We start from the raw sequence: 14,623 nt of genomic DNA, 5'->3' as shown, positions 1-14,623 counted from the left end.
AAATGCTACAATGAACATTTACTAGTCTGTCTTACACATAGTGATAAGTTGTTTATGAAAATCCCCCACAAGTCCTCCATTACTATTTAAATTCATAAAAATTGAAGTTTTAGGGGGAAGTCTAGACAACCATGTAATTATAAGTTACTGGCGTTTAAATAAGTTAAACCTCCCCACAAAGAAGAGGTTTTTGCTCAAGAAAATAATGCACGTCAGCGTAATGAAAAGAAGTTTAATATACACAAATAAAATAGAAAAAAATACTTTCTTACAAACTGGTTAGTGGTAATATGCTACTCAAAAATTGCCTTTCAAACCTGAAAGACCTAGCTTGCTTTATTGTTTTATTTTTACTCTACCAAGAAAGAATGTCTTGTCACAATGAATAACAAACAATGAAATAGGCCATTGACATGCTAACAATTAGAACCCATGTACAATTGGCTAAAAAAGTTAAAAGGAATTAGAACAATATTGATTTTACAGTACGTAAAAAGGGAATCCAATTATAGTTGAGATTTGTCATTTTCAGATAATGAGTGGGGGAGTTAAATGCTTGGACCATTTTATGTTGCTTGCATTTAAAAAAGAAAGTACAACTGAGTGTGGCCATGTTGTTGTAACCTGGAGGAAACTGTCAAGTCACACCCTCAACTCGCAGCAATAAAACCAAACACTCCACAGACTTCCTCGGGGGACACAAACTTTAGTCCCCAGCCCAGGAGTGTCCTTTCTGTTGTGTTTCGGGTTAATGGAAATAATTCTGTAAGTGTAAGTAAAACATGAGACAAAATCTCTCTTTTTTTTTTTACCGAGTAAGAAAGCTATTAATGTGACCTTAGAAAACTCTTAAGAAGAATCTGCAAAACTCATTATTTAATGTCTTGGCTGCTGTTCTACAGATGAGCTTTATATGCCATCACAGTTAATGGTCCAGTGCATTTCAGAGTCGATGGACATTATCAAAGCTGTCCTTTCCCAATGAAAACGTGTAAGAAAACTTGAAGCACTTTCCAAACAAGTGACATGATGTGGAACTACTTACAAAATTGGCTCTTACTTCGTTTAAATACAAATGTGATTATTTACCGAAGCAAACCTGTGTGACTATGTTACAGGGCCCACCAGCGCTCTGTCAAAGGGAGCTACAGTGAATTCCGAAGCTACTTCCCAGGAGCTAGGCTGGTAGATGGGGCGAACTTTGGGCTTATCTTGTTTTTCCTTTTTTTGGGCAAGGTAAACTTGCCATTCATTATACACATACTGTGCCATCATCTTACTTTCATTGGATTCAGATTAGCTGGGAAGTAGCTGCGTATTTTTAGCGAGATCACCAATGGCAATGGGCCGATTGGACCACGCTGGTGCTTATGGCTAGATCACATCCAACGTGAAATTGCGAATTACATCCAGAGCTCCAGTGTCAAAGCCACACATATCCAACATGCCTCTGTCCTCTGGGTCTGCGATGGTGAAGCCATTTGACGTCATCCCACAAACAATCAACTTGGCTGGAATGTTCATTTTCTGAGGGTAAAGATCATAATACACATTTAAAAAAAATTGTATGAAAGCAAAGCAAATAACCTTCCAAATTAACACGTTAAATTCTAGCAGATTTCCATTACAAGTTCTTCCCCCCCATCCCCTACATACAATCTGTCAATCTTTCAAGGCTCAACTGTGATCTTCAGAAGACTAGACAATAAAGTTTTGTCAACAACCTGCCTGAAATCCCCGCTTCTGCTCTACGTTACTTGTTCTGCGGGCCACAAAACTCCTTCCTGAGCAACCTGGGACTCTACTTATCCAGCCTGTCAGGATATTCAGGGGCTGAGGCTATTTTTACCAACATAGTAAACACAGGGCAGTGTGCGTGAAGGTGGAGTTAATATAAGGAGATATTTCACCAGGATTATTAACTTTGCTAAGTATAACATTTGGCATGTAAGAATTTGTTCTCTGAAACTATGGCTTGTTAAAGTAGTTGTGTTTCTGAGATAAAACAACATCACTCAATCGGACACTAATGGGCTCTTTTAAGGAATTTCCCTAGTGTATTTATTGTGACAACCCTAACAGTGAGCATGTATCAGAGTTCAATAATATGCTCAGGTCCACAGTCAGGAATAGAAAGACCAGGACTCAGAACCCAGGCTATCCTGACCCCAAATTCTGTTCTGCTACTTGTTGGTCTCCAACTGCAGGGCTTGTAAAGCACAGCCCAACAGAGTTCCTAGATTTGCATTTGTAAGATGGTGTTAGGTAATGCTGGTAGTGAAACCACGCTTTGAGACCCACTGCTCTTCATAGAGTTTTATTTCTACTGCCAGTCACACTAACTTCACTTCCAGAGCTCAACAGCCACGGACTAGCAGTTACCATTTCACTCATTTCAGAATGCACAATTGGAGAGCATGGATTAGATCCCAGAAATATCCATATAACTTAAAGCACAGATTATAGCTTTAACTTTATGTAGTCCTTTAACAAAAATCACAAATGACACCTTAATATTTCAAGGAACACACTGAATCATTAAAAAAATGCCATTGATAAAGGATATTCTTAGTAATGTATAGAACTGGAACTGGTGAAATATATTATACTAGAGGCCAGACGCATGAAGATTCATGCAAGAATGGGCCTTTCTTCCCCTGGCTGCCTGCACCACCTTCACTCCAGCCGGAACTGCCTTTTTGCCTTCCCAGGCTGGTGTGTAAAGCCTCAGTATGCAAATTAACCCACCATCTTTATTGGGTTAATTTGCATATCTACTCCTGATTGGCTGATGGGCATCACAAAGGTACAACCAATTTGGATCTTACTCTTTTTTTTTTTAGTGTAGATAGGTGTAACCAATACTTTTCAAGTAATGCTGAGTCCATTACTGATGTGTATACATTCAAAACTTGTTTTTGGAAAAGGAGAATGAATGTTTCAGAACTGAGACTTTACGTGGTGAGAAAGAGTATCAGAATTTGTGTTACCTTCCGATACTGTCTCAGAGCAACAGCAGGGTGCACACTTCCAGCAAAGGTCTCATTATCCGTGAACACAATGAAGACATCAGCAGCTGTATTTGTCTTTTGTGCCCATATCATTGGAAGAGAGCAATCAGTTTCACCTGCTGGAATCTAACTCAGAACAAAAAACAATAAAAGACAGTTCCCATAATCTATATATATAAAAGACTAAGTTGACTTGCACATGCGCAACACATACAGTTTTTAACTGTCCTTGATGATGGTGAATTTGGTTGACACTTCTATTATAAGGAAGGGCAAGTCTGTATAATAAGAAATGTATTAAAACATTTCTTCTAATTAATTAATTACCTTACAATGTGCACAATGTGCAATGTGCACTGGGACACTATGAAATAATAAAATACTTAAGAATATTATTTTTTACATTATCATTATGTTTTGAGCCAATACACAGGCCTTCCGAAAGCCTATGTAGATATTTTATTTCACGCTCATGAAAAAGTTGAGATGAAACAATTTGTTCTCACTAACATCACGCATGACAGCAATAACAATGATGCAGTATAAACTAATAAAGTAGTTTTTTACCTGATCCATAGCCATTAAAACCTGTTGTAAACTCATGTCTGTAGTTACTGGGCATCGTACCATCTCATCTGAAAAAGCAACGATGTGAGAGTCTTTTTCTGTTCGCGAGACAACCTGAAAAACACAATGGTAGTAATTTTCAGATTTGGGAAAAGTAAACACATACTTGGAAGTTCATAAAATATCACCTTTAAAGGAAACACACTGTGATACCTATTTTATTTCTAAACTCACATTGGGGTTTGGATCTACGCAGTAACAGGACAGCTCTCTAAGTACTTCCACAAACTCTCACAAAGAAACTGCTTTTCACAACAACCCTCTAAAGCAGATATAATATATTCTTTTCATTTTATTAATAAGAATACATATTATTGGAAGGTAACACAATACAAGCACAGAGAAGTTAAGAAGCTCATCCATGATTTAATAGCTATCCCGTGACAGGCAGGGAGAAACCGAAGTCTCCTGACTACTGTTACTAGTTTCTGATCTTTGAACTTCCATATTTATTGTTTCCCTAAACATTGTCTACTTCCTTAAACATCTTTAGGTGTAAAATTAAAGTTTCTATTCTGATATATTTTTTCAACATACCTATAATATTGCCTTTACCTAAATATATACGTATATGTACTAGTAACTATATCAAGGTATATACACACAATATACATAAACTTAACTTATTTTTTTTTTTAATATATTTTATTGATTTTTTACAGAGAGAAAGAGAGTTAGAAACATCGATGAGAGAGCGTTATCGATCAGCTGCCTCTTGCACACACCCCACTGGGGATGTGCCCACAACCATGGTACATGCCCTTGCCCGGAATCGAACCTGGGACCTTTCAGTCTGCAGACCGACGCTCTATCCACTGAACCAAACCGGTCGCGGCAACTTCACTTATTTTTAATTACTTTCTGATATGGAATATTTATATGAAATAAAATGTTGTCAAATATGTCAAATTGACAAAAACAAGTGGAAACCTAATTCTTGGGCCTATTTAGGTCTATTCTGCCCCACAGCAAACAATTTCTTAGGGTGGCAGACACGGTAAACTGCCTCCGTGTTCTCACCATGCACATCGCAGCGGCAACGGTGCTGGCATTGAGGACACTACCCAAAACTCTCTGGCTCATAGAAGCACTGACGTCAACAGCCAGCAAGAAACGCTTTCCGGTTGGCTCAACTGTCTATAGAGAGAAAACAAATTAAGATAATCATTAAATTTAATCAAAGAAATTCTTTTAAGATTAAATTATAAACAAATCATTAAGTACATTCACATTTTATGTAACCAGCACTATTTCCAAAACTTTCATTATTTCAAACAAAATCTTTACCTACTAAATAACTCTCCATTCCTCCCTTCCTTTAGCCCCTGGCAACTTCTATTTTACTTTGTCTCTATGAATTTGCCTACTGACTACCTCATTTAAGGTAAATTATATAACATTTCACCTTTTGTGTCTGGCTTATTTCACTTAGCAACATGTTTTTAAGGTTCATCCATGTAACATGTTCCTATTTCCATTTCTTTGTAAAGCTGACTAGGACTACATTTTGTTTACCCATTCACCTGTTGATTAACACTTGGGCTGTTTTTACCTGAATAATGCGCCTATGAATACTCATGAACAAGTACCTGAATCTCTTTTCAATTCGATTGGGTATGTATATATGTAAAAGGTAGAATGGCTGGATGGTATGGCAATTCAGCATTTAACTTTTGGAGGAACCACCAAACTTTCCCACAGGGCTGTTCCAACAATACCCTTTTCAATTCTTGCTTGTTATTTCTGCCTTTTGATAAGAGCCATCCAACAAGTGTGAAGTGGTATCTCCTTGTGGTTTTAAGATGCATTCCCCTAATGACTCACGCTGACATCTTTTTATGTGCTATTGGCCATCTGTATATCTGGAGGAATGTCTATTCGATACTCTGACCATTTTTGAAACGGGTTCTTTGTATTTTTACTGTGGAGTTGTCTTTGATTTATTTATATATTCCGAACATCAAAAGAGTATTAGATATATGATCTGCAAATACTTTCTCCTATTCTGTAGGTTATCTTTTCACTCTCTTGGTAGTATCCTTTGATGCACAAAAGATTTATATTTTGATGGAAGGCAAATTTGCCTTTTTCTTTTGTTGCCCATGCTTTTGGTGTCATGTCTAAGAAACTATTATCAAGTCGAATATTTTGAAGCATTTACTCTTTTTAAAAGAAGTTTATATTTTATAGTTTTAGCACTTAAATATAGTTCTGATCCACTTTAATTTCTTTATATGGTATAAAGTAACAGTTCCACTTTATTATCTTGCATGTAGATATCCAGTTTCCCCAGCACCATTTATATATTATTCCTCATTGAACTATTTTGATACTATGTGAAAAATCAATGGACCATGTAAACTACACTATAAGGAATACAGTAACAATGTCATAATTATGTATGGTGTCTGAAGGATATTAGACTTAGGGTGAGCACCTTGTAAGGTATATTACATGTCTAATGTGTACTCCTCAAACTAATATAGTGTATGCAAACTGTTATTAAAAAATACATTTAATTAAAGAAAAAGAAAATATCAATTGGCCATGATGTGAGAGTTTATTACTTAGCTATTTTCTATTTTACTGGTCTTTATCACTGTCTTAATGTGTATTACTGTTGTGATTATTGCATCTTTGCAGTAAATTTCGAAACCTGTACTTTTCAAGTGTAAATCTTCAAACTGTGTTCTTCTTTTAGAAGATTGGTTGTGCTTTATGAAGATCCCCTTAAAGACCACAGACATTTTAGAACAGGTTTTTCTATTTTTGCAAAACATGCCATAAGGATTCCCTGGAATATGTAGATTGCTTTGAATAGTAATGTCATCTTACTAATATTAAGTCCTTCAAACTATAAACATGGAATGTCATACATTTATGCCTTCAGTTTCATTCAGTAATATTTTGTAATTTTCAGTGTATAAGACTTACAACTCCATAGTTAAATTTATGCCCACGTTTTTTATTCTTTTCAATGCTAATATAAATGGACATGTTTTCTTAGCCTTTGATACTACTGATTTTTGCCTTCAGGTTTTGTATCCTGCAACTTTGCTGAGTTTGTAAGCTCTAGTAGTTTCTTATGGAGTAAGTTTTTTTTTTTTTTACATTTAAGATCATGTCATCTGAGAACAGAGATAATTTTTGATTTCTAATTTGGATGTCTTTTGCTTTTTCTTGCCTAACTTTTAGAATTTTCAGTACTTTGTGGAACTGAAATGGAAAAGTGGGCATATCTTTAAAATGTGTTTTTGCACAGGATACCAAGTCCTACCTAACTGGGTCATTCATTTTATTTATTTATTTATTTTAAAAATATATTTTATTGATTTTTCACAGAGAGGAAGAAAGAGGTATAGAGAGTTATTAATAGAAACGTCGATGAGAGAGAATCATCGACCAGCTGCCTCTTGCACACCCCCTACTGGGGATGTGCCCGCAACCAAGGTCCATGCCCTTGACCAGACGCTCTATCCACTGAGCCAAACCTGTGTCGGCTGGGTCATTCATTTTAAAACAATAATCAAAACATCACCTTAAATGTTTTGTAAAAAGCGGCATCCAAAGCTTTTAAAATGTCTTCGTCGGGACGCCACTTTAGTTTTCCTCTGAGCCCATGCCCTGTTTTGTAAGTCTCCAACGCGACTAAAACATGAAATGGATGTACACGAGCCTAGAAACAAGATGAAGACAGAGTAAGTGAAACTGCAAATGAAAAGCAGTAGTTATGTGCCTAAGATATTTGTTATTGTAGCTAATGCATTTCATAAAGAAAAGAGGAAAACAAGGACATATTCATCTTAGCTTTCAGAGACAAAATGCAAGTTGGTATGATAAATCTCAACACCTAAGGCATATGCTGATGGCATTTCCAAAATTTAGAAGCAACTTTTTCAGTCAACAGCAGTAGCTAATAAAGGGAATGCTTACCTTTTTTAATAGTTTCTCATTACACAGTTTTTCACATACTAAAGATACTTCTGAATTTCCTGGTTCAAGCACTGAGTTAGCAGTCATCTTTCCTAGATTCCTTAGTAATGCAGTTAGAGGCATTTCTTGCAACAAAGCCTTCCATACCTATAGCAATAACAGGCAGAAATATAGAAAATTATGAATCAGTAGAACATACCTATATCATTAATAATATTAATATATTCTCTAAGACTTTCTTTGGGGGTTCAAATCAATTTCTAAGTAAAAATTTGTGCAAAATGGTCAAAGTCTTAGCAAATAAACTAACTCATTCTTGAACACTATTGAATGCAACTACATGTGGGCATTGTTAGGTGTTCTCCTGTAATGAACATATAGGCACCCACAGTTTATCTTCTTAATACATACCATAAGGCACTGTTTAACCACATGCTGTAACATATTACACTTTACTTACCTCTCTAGACTTTAAGTGATTTGTCAGAAGTTGTTCCCTAACCAACCTGTGCTCTTCTATCAGGTGAATGACTTCCAGCTCATCTTTTGTGCGCTTCACCTTCTCCACGGCCTCCAGATACTTTAATAACTTTTCAGTCTCCGCAGAAAGTGCTTTTTCTTTATACAACTCCTGGACCTCTTTCCAGCCCTTTGTAATGTATTTGGTCACAATAGCAAGTCCTTTAACAAAATAGAGAATTGAAAAGGCAGGTAGGATTAGCAGGTAAAAGACAGAACATGTTTATGTAAAGGCATCATATGAAAGGCATGAGTAGATACCCAGGATTGAACTTCTTTAATCTGTGATGTTTGTTATGCATTTAACAAAACATTTAATCAAACAGAGTTAACTAATGTTGCTTATTCCATCATTGCTTCAATAGGAAACTTTGAAGAAAAACTCCTAGTCTGGCTGGTGTTGCTCAGCGGTTGACTTATGAACCAGGAGGTAACGGTTTGATTCCTGGGCAGGGAACATGCCCGGGTTTTGGGCTCCATCCCCCGTCAGGGGTGTGCAGGAGGCAGCCAATCAATGATTCTCTTTCATCATTGTTATTTTTATCTCTTGCCCCCTCTCCCATCCTCTGTTTAAAAATATATATATATATTGTATATATATGTATATTATAAAAACTCCTATATTTTTCATTTCATTATAGAGCCTTATTTTTGGAGACATCAGCGTTAGAAACTTTGGTAGACAGGGCCAGACTTAGGTCCATAATCTCAGAACACCTCTGAAAAGTACTGATCTCAATTAATTTCATACACAATTGTCTCTTTTAGCTGATTATGCATGGATGAATAGTAGAGGTAAGTGGATGTGTCCAGGTAGGTAAACTTACAATGTTTTAATAGCTGAGAAAGTATTATAGGCCAAATATTAAATAAAGGAAAGTAATGTGTTTCCTATTACACTTCCTTTTAATAGTTGAAACGAGCTTTAGATTGGGGAGGAGGGAAGGTTCTGCTAATAAATGGTGTGATTATTCTAAGCCCTACATTACCGTTCTGCAAAGGTGGGGAAAGGAATGGAATTATCAAATTCAAAGGTCCATGGGGAAAAGGTGGATAAAATATATAAATGAAAAGGTGGATAAAATATATAAATGAATGTGGTGTAATAAAGTGTGGTCAGGACTGGGGTGAATTAAAGAGTATGCCCTGACAAATATTTTAGTTACGTATTTGCTTAATGCTGCCAAAAAAAAATGTATTTTTCAAAAGGAACAAGAATATAGACTTTTGTGTGATGTTTTCTGCTTTATATGATGCTGGTACCCATCAGGAACATCCATGATCACATTTAGTCACCAGAAGGGTCACTCCTCCTCTTCCCTTTTTAATAGACGAAGAAGCAGGAACTCAGAAAGGTTAAATTACTTGGCGCTAGAATACAAAACAATGGGCAGAACTGAAATCTGAACCCATATGAGTGGCTGTCTTTTCAATTTTCCCTTCAGGTGTAAAAAAAATAAAATTTTGGGCATGTTGATTTTTTTGGAAGTTCACACTTTATTCTTGACCAAAAGTTTTTATTTCCGCCGAAACTGGTTTGGCTCAGTGGTAGAGCGTTGGTCTGTGGATTGAAAGGTCCCAAGTTCTATTCCGGTCAAGGGTATGTACCTTGGTTACGGGCACATCCCCAGTAGGGGATGTGCAAGAGGCAGCTGGTCGATGATTCTCTCTCATCGATGTTTCAAACTCTCTATCCCTCTCTCTTCCTCTCTGTAAAAAGTAAATAAAATATATTAAAAAAAAAAGTTTTTATTTCCTTCAAAGAAAGACTAAAAAGTAATTAGATCCAACTAACTTCTCAAAAACCTCTTCCAACAGACAAGAGAAAAACTGGTCCACGCTACCATGTTCCCTGGTTGACTGCTTGGAGATAATTAACACCCCGAATTACTAAGTTCAGAGCACCATTTCGGGCAGCCTTGAGTTTCCATGGAAAATGTGTCCTAGGAAGGCAGGGATAGGGAAAAATGAGAAGGGGCTACAGAGCCCGGCTATCTGCCACCTACTGGCTAGGAGCTGTTTTGCTAACAACGTGAACACATCCAGGCTGCTTTCATAGTCCATCATCATTTGGATGAGTTTTTGTTAGCATGGTGCCCTGTCATTTGGTTCTTGATTACTAATGTCTGGATTGCCTGTGGTCGGTGTTTCCAGATTGGGTTTAAATATATTTAAATTAATTAGTATGTTCTGAGAATAAAAGGCTATTTCTAGAAATGACACAACTGTCATATCAAACAAATTTGTTATTTACTCAATATCTGCACCCCTCCACCCCCCACACACACTAAAGATGCTAAGCTTACCTTCACTGGAGGGTTTAAGATGTGACAATCTCAACAGATCTTTGTGAGACCAGCCGTTTCTCTGTTTGTATTTGGTCACCGCCAGAGCGAGGGCCATGCCGCCTTTGCCGTTGTACCAGTCTGCGATGGCCTTCCGGAGGGCGCGGCCCCACATGCCACACTTCATGCTTGCCCTCAGATCCTTCTTAAACTGGATGAACGTGAAGAGGTGTGTGGGAATGCGACAAACTTCGGCCACGGCTTTAAACGCCGCCTGCTTGGTGCTGATGTCGGAGCACTGGGAACAGATGGCCAGCGCAAAGAGCATGGGCTCCTGCTTGGCGGTTCTGCCTTCCTGACTGAACGACTTGATTTCCTGGATCACTTCACACCCTCTGCCATCTTCAATCAATCTAATCAAAGCTTCGGCATTTTCAAGGCCCAACTTCTGCTCTTTGATATAGTAAGTCCCACCTTCAGAACCGAAACATAAGAAGCGGTGGAGGCGATTCAAATCAGTGACTTGCCATACATATCCATCTTCAGAATTGGTTATCTGCTTCTCATTGAGGGGCTGCATCTGGTTCATCGAGTCCTCCATTTTTCTGACTTTTAGGAAACCTAACAAAAGGCAAAATGTTATTTGCTAGATTGAGACAGTAAAATTATAAAAAGGGAAACATTAATCTATGCTTATTGAAATCTGCCATAGAATCTTTTGATATAAAATTATTTTTAAATATATTTTTTACTGATTTCAGAGAGGAAGGGAGAGGGATAGAAACATCAATGATGAAACAGAATCATTTGATTTGCTGCCTCCTGCAACTCAGGTGTGTGCCTTTACTGAGAATTGAACCAAACTTCCTGATTTTGAAGGTCCACACTCCACCCCCGAGCCACACCAGCTGGGCATAAAAATACTTAAGCTCAGTAAGTGGTACTATGATAATCGGAAGTAACAACTAAGAAGTCACATTTCTGAGTTATAACTTGTTGCTTCAGAGATTCAGCAGACAGCTCAGCAGGGGGTCTGGAGTCCCATATAGATATAATCAAAGGGGTAGGGAGGGCAGTTACAGTCACTAACCCTAAGAAAGATCTTAGGATTTTTATTCCCTGAATAACTCAGCAGACATTGCTGGTTAAATAACCCATATCTGTTTCTCACCTATCCCAACCCCTGAATACTCAATTGTTGTAAATCCAGATTAATAATAATTAAAGAAGAGTTAGTTCTTCAGTGGGTTGGCCTGATTTATCCAGTGCTCTTAAAGCACACCACTTTGAAGGATTTATAAGCTAAAGGTGTATTAAACTTCTATAAGTTAAACTTCTTGGAAGAAATTAAGCAGATCGCCACGATATTAAAAGCATGGCCACAACTTGAAATTGGTTGTGGATATTTTATACACTGTCTACTTCTCTTTCTTAGTTGCTTAACTCTGAATGCAGTCAGTGAATGCTAGTAACACACAATACATAAAAACAGCACTTCTTTCCGATTTGTACTCATTAGAACAGCATAGCATCTTTTAACAGCACTAATAATATATTACTCCTACAGATTCCTACATAGTAAAGATTCACTTTTGAATTCTTTCTCAAGTCTCTTACTCATTTGTTATTTGAAAATGCTACCTTTCACTCCAGAGATCAAACAAGTTGTCAGCTCATTCTTTTTTAAGAGCTTACTTACACTTATGAAAGAAAGTGTGCAAGACGGCTCAAAAAAAAACACAAAAACAAAAACAAACAAACAAAAAACACCCCAAAACACCTAGTACTGCAAAAACTGGAGCCACACATTCAAAGGACTATCATTCAGACTGGGAATGGTGGGAATGGGCAAGAGTGGATCCAGTCAAGCATCCACCTGAAGGTGCCTACCCTCAGCCTGTGGTACAGACTTAGTATTGCCAGATCCTTTCATTTTCCTCAAAGACCCAGAAATTTGGAATTTTAAAATCAACTCTTAGGACATTTAACAATAAAACTAAAGAAATTCTAACCCCCGTTTCAGATTATTTGCAGGTTGTACCAAGAGCTAAATTTCCAGCCTGGTCTTTCTTCAAGAGACACCATGCTAATGAGGTTAGTTTTCAAATACCTGTCAGTTTTGACTTCATTTACTTAGAAAAGAAAGCACTTTTGTATTTTAAAAAAATATTTTATTGATTTTTTTTACAGAGAGGAAGAGACAGGGATAGAGTTAGAAACAGTGGGGATTGGTAAGGTATGTACACATATATGGTAATACCTTAATAAAAAAAAAAAAGAGAAAAAAAAAGTCTTAGAAACATCAACGAGAGAGAAACATCGATCAACTGCCTCTTGCTCACTCCCCACAACCAAGGTACATGCCCTTGACCGGAATCGAACCTGGGACCTTTCAGTCCACAGGCCAACGCTCTATCCACTGAGCTACACCGGTTTCGGCGAAAACACTTTCAAGTTCATGAAGTGTTACAGAATAAAAAAGACGACAGATGACCACCAACGCCTTTGGGTTCTGGGGACACTCCTAGGTGTGGTCTCTAAGGCTGTAAGGCCAGACCCTGTGCCCTACACTCTCTCCCATTTAACTACAAGGAACAGGGCAAAGCGAACTGAGGCCCCCAGCTTGAGGGCCACTCTCCCAGGGGCAAACCTCAAGAAAGTTCCAGTTTAAAAAAAATAAATTCAAACACTTGATACAAATGTTCCCTTCTATTCCCCATTATACCCATCTTATCTTAATATAAACGCCATTCTGTTGGTTTTTACTTTGTGGCTTCGCGTAGCACTAGTAACTCCTGCGTGCAGGTCACCTGTTTGATGAGCAAGGAATCAGAGCTTTATGCACTAAAACATTTTATTTTTTCCTCCTGGAAGCTAAAGGCCCTTCTTGGAACTCAAGAGGTTTAAGGAATGATGTACAAACATACTTTAAAAAATATGCTTAAAAAATGTCTCAACTTCATGACATTCAATATTGTGCACGTGCTGCACAGTGGTTAGACCGTCGAATACTTCACAAGGTGTTCCCCCGATATTTCTAAAGCCGCCTAAAATAAAACCACCCATAGCCATTGCAGTTTTACTGACTGTATTTATAAATAGAATAGAATAGACTCTTTAAGACTTTCAATCTGAAAACCAGTGTTCTTGCAAGAGCCTCAGGAAAGAAGGCTATATCTCGTGAAAATGGCCATTTGGGGTTTAACTCATCATCGAATCCTGGAAGCATCACAAGTGCTTTTATTCTTTTATTTTATTTTAATGAGCATTTGTGATATTTAAAAAAAAAATTTTTATTGATTTTTTTTACAGAGAGGAAGAGAGAGGGATAGAGTTAGAAACATGGATGAGAGAGAAACATGGATCAGCTGCCTCCTGCACCACCTCCTACTGGGGATGTGCCCGCAACCAGGGTACATGCCCTTGACCGGAATCGAACCCGGGACCTTTCAGAGTCCGCAGGCCGACGCTCTATCCACTGAGCCAAGCCGGTTTCGGCGCCACAAGTGCTTTTGGATGAACTCGGTCTCTGCAACCTCCCTTCCCTCGGAGGCGTCCCCTGGTCCAGTCCACCATCCCCGCCCCTCCCACCCCGACTGCACGGCTCCGCTTCCTCCCCACCACGGTCTGCCTTCCCGAACCCGGATCCCGGCAACGCCTCCCGGCTGAGAGCGGAGGGGAGCGGGAGGAGGGAGCGGGAGGAGGCGGAGGAGGAGGAGGAGGAAGGCGGGCCCCGTGGAGCCGGCCTGCGCGAGCACCCGGAGGGGCCGCCCGGGGGCGCCAGGCCCGCCCTCGGGGCGCCCAGGCCCGGCCGAGCCGGGACGTCCCCGCCGCGGTGCCGGGTCCGCTCGGTGGCCTGGGCGAGGCGGGGGGACTGGGACGGCGACGCGTCGGCTCGGACTCGGCCGCGGAGATGCGGGGTGAGGCACCCGGAGGTCCAGCCGGACGGAGCCCGCGCGCCCTCGGGGCCTCCCGGACCGCACAAAGGGGGCCCCCGCCGGCCTCCCGCCGCTTCCTCACCTGTGCTCAGTGGCCGGTCCTCCGCCCGCAGCGCCGCTGGGCGAACCCCGCGCAGCAACGGGAAAACCGAAAAGACGCGGCGGCCTGACGGGCGACGCCTGCTCGGACCGTCCACACGCCGCCGCCGCTGCCGCCGCCGCCGCCGGGCCTCAAAGTCCGGCTCCCGGGAGTGACCCCGCCCTCTCGCCTGCCCGCCCTCGCTCCGGATTGGCGCGAATCCCGGATGTG

The 14,623-nt window shown here is 39.6% G+C and overlaps 1 protein-coding gene across 3 annotated transcripts; it reads right to left on the bottom strand.

Annotated features, from left to right (window-relative positions):
- Positions 1-217: 217 nt before the first annotated feature.
- RO60 (Ro60, Y RNA binding protein) lies at positions 218-14,575 on the bottom strand. 3 transcript variants are annotated; one of them, XM_036453435.2, is made up of 9 exons: positions 14,396-14,575; positions 10,397-10,996; positions 8,032-8,252; positions 7,572-7,718; positions 7,177-7,314; positions 4,659-4,775; positions 3,579-3,692; positions 2,991-3,137; positions 218-1,527 (listed from the first exon to the last, which is right to left on the bottom strand). In XM_036453435.2, the coding sequence occupies exons 2-9, from the start codon at positions 10,974-10,976 to the stop codon at positions 1,375-1,377; spliced, it is 1,617 nt and encodes a 538-aa protein (XP_036309328.1). In that variant the 5' UTR covers positions 10,977-10,996; positions 14,396-14,575; the 3' UTR covers positions 218-1,374. The 3 variants fall into 3 exon arrangements, with proteins under 3 accessions (XP_036309328.1, XP_036309330.1, XP_036309329.1); XM_036453437.2 differs by lacking the exon at positions 10,397-10,996; XM_036453436.2 differs by lacking the exon at positions 10,397-10,996 and having other exon boundaries at positions 8,078-8,252; positions 14,396-14,522.
- Positions 14,576-14,623: the final 48 nt, after the last annotated feature.

Source organism: Pipistrellus kuhlii, unplaced genomic scaffold, assembly GCF_014108245.1.
Source record: "Pipistrellus kuhlii isolate mPipKuh1 unplaced genomic scaffold, mPipKuh1.p scaffold_m20_p_25, whole genome shotgun sequence".
Taxonomy (NCBI): Eukaryota; Metazoa; Chordata; class Mammalia; order Chiroptera; family Vespertilionidae; genus Pipistrellus; species Pipistrellus kuhlii.
This window is presented reverse-complemented; position numbering and strand designations above follow the sequence as displayed.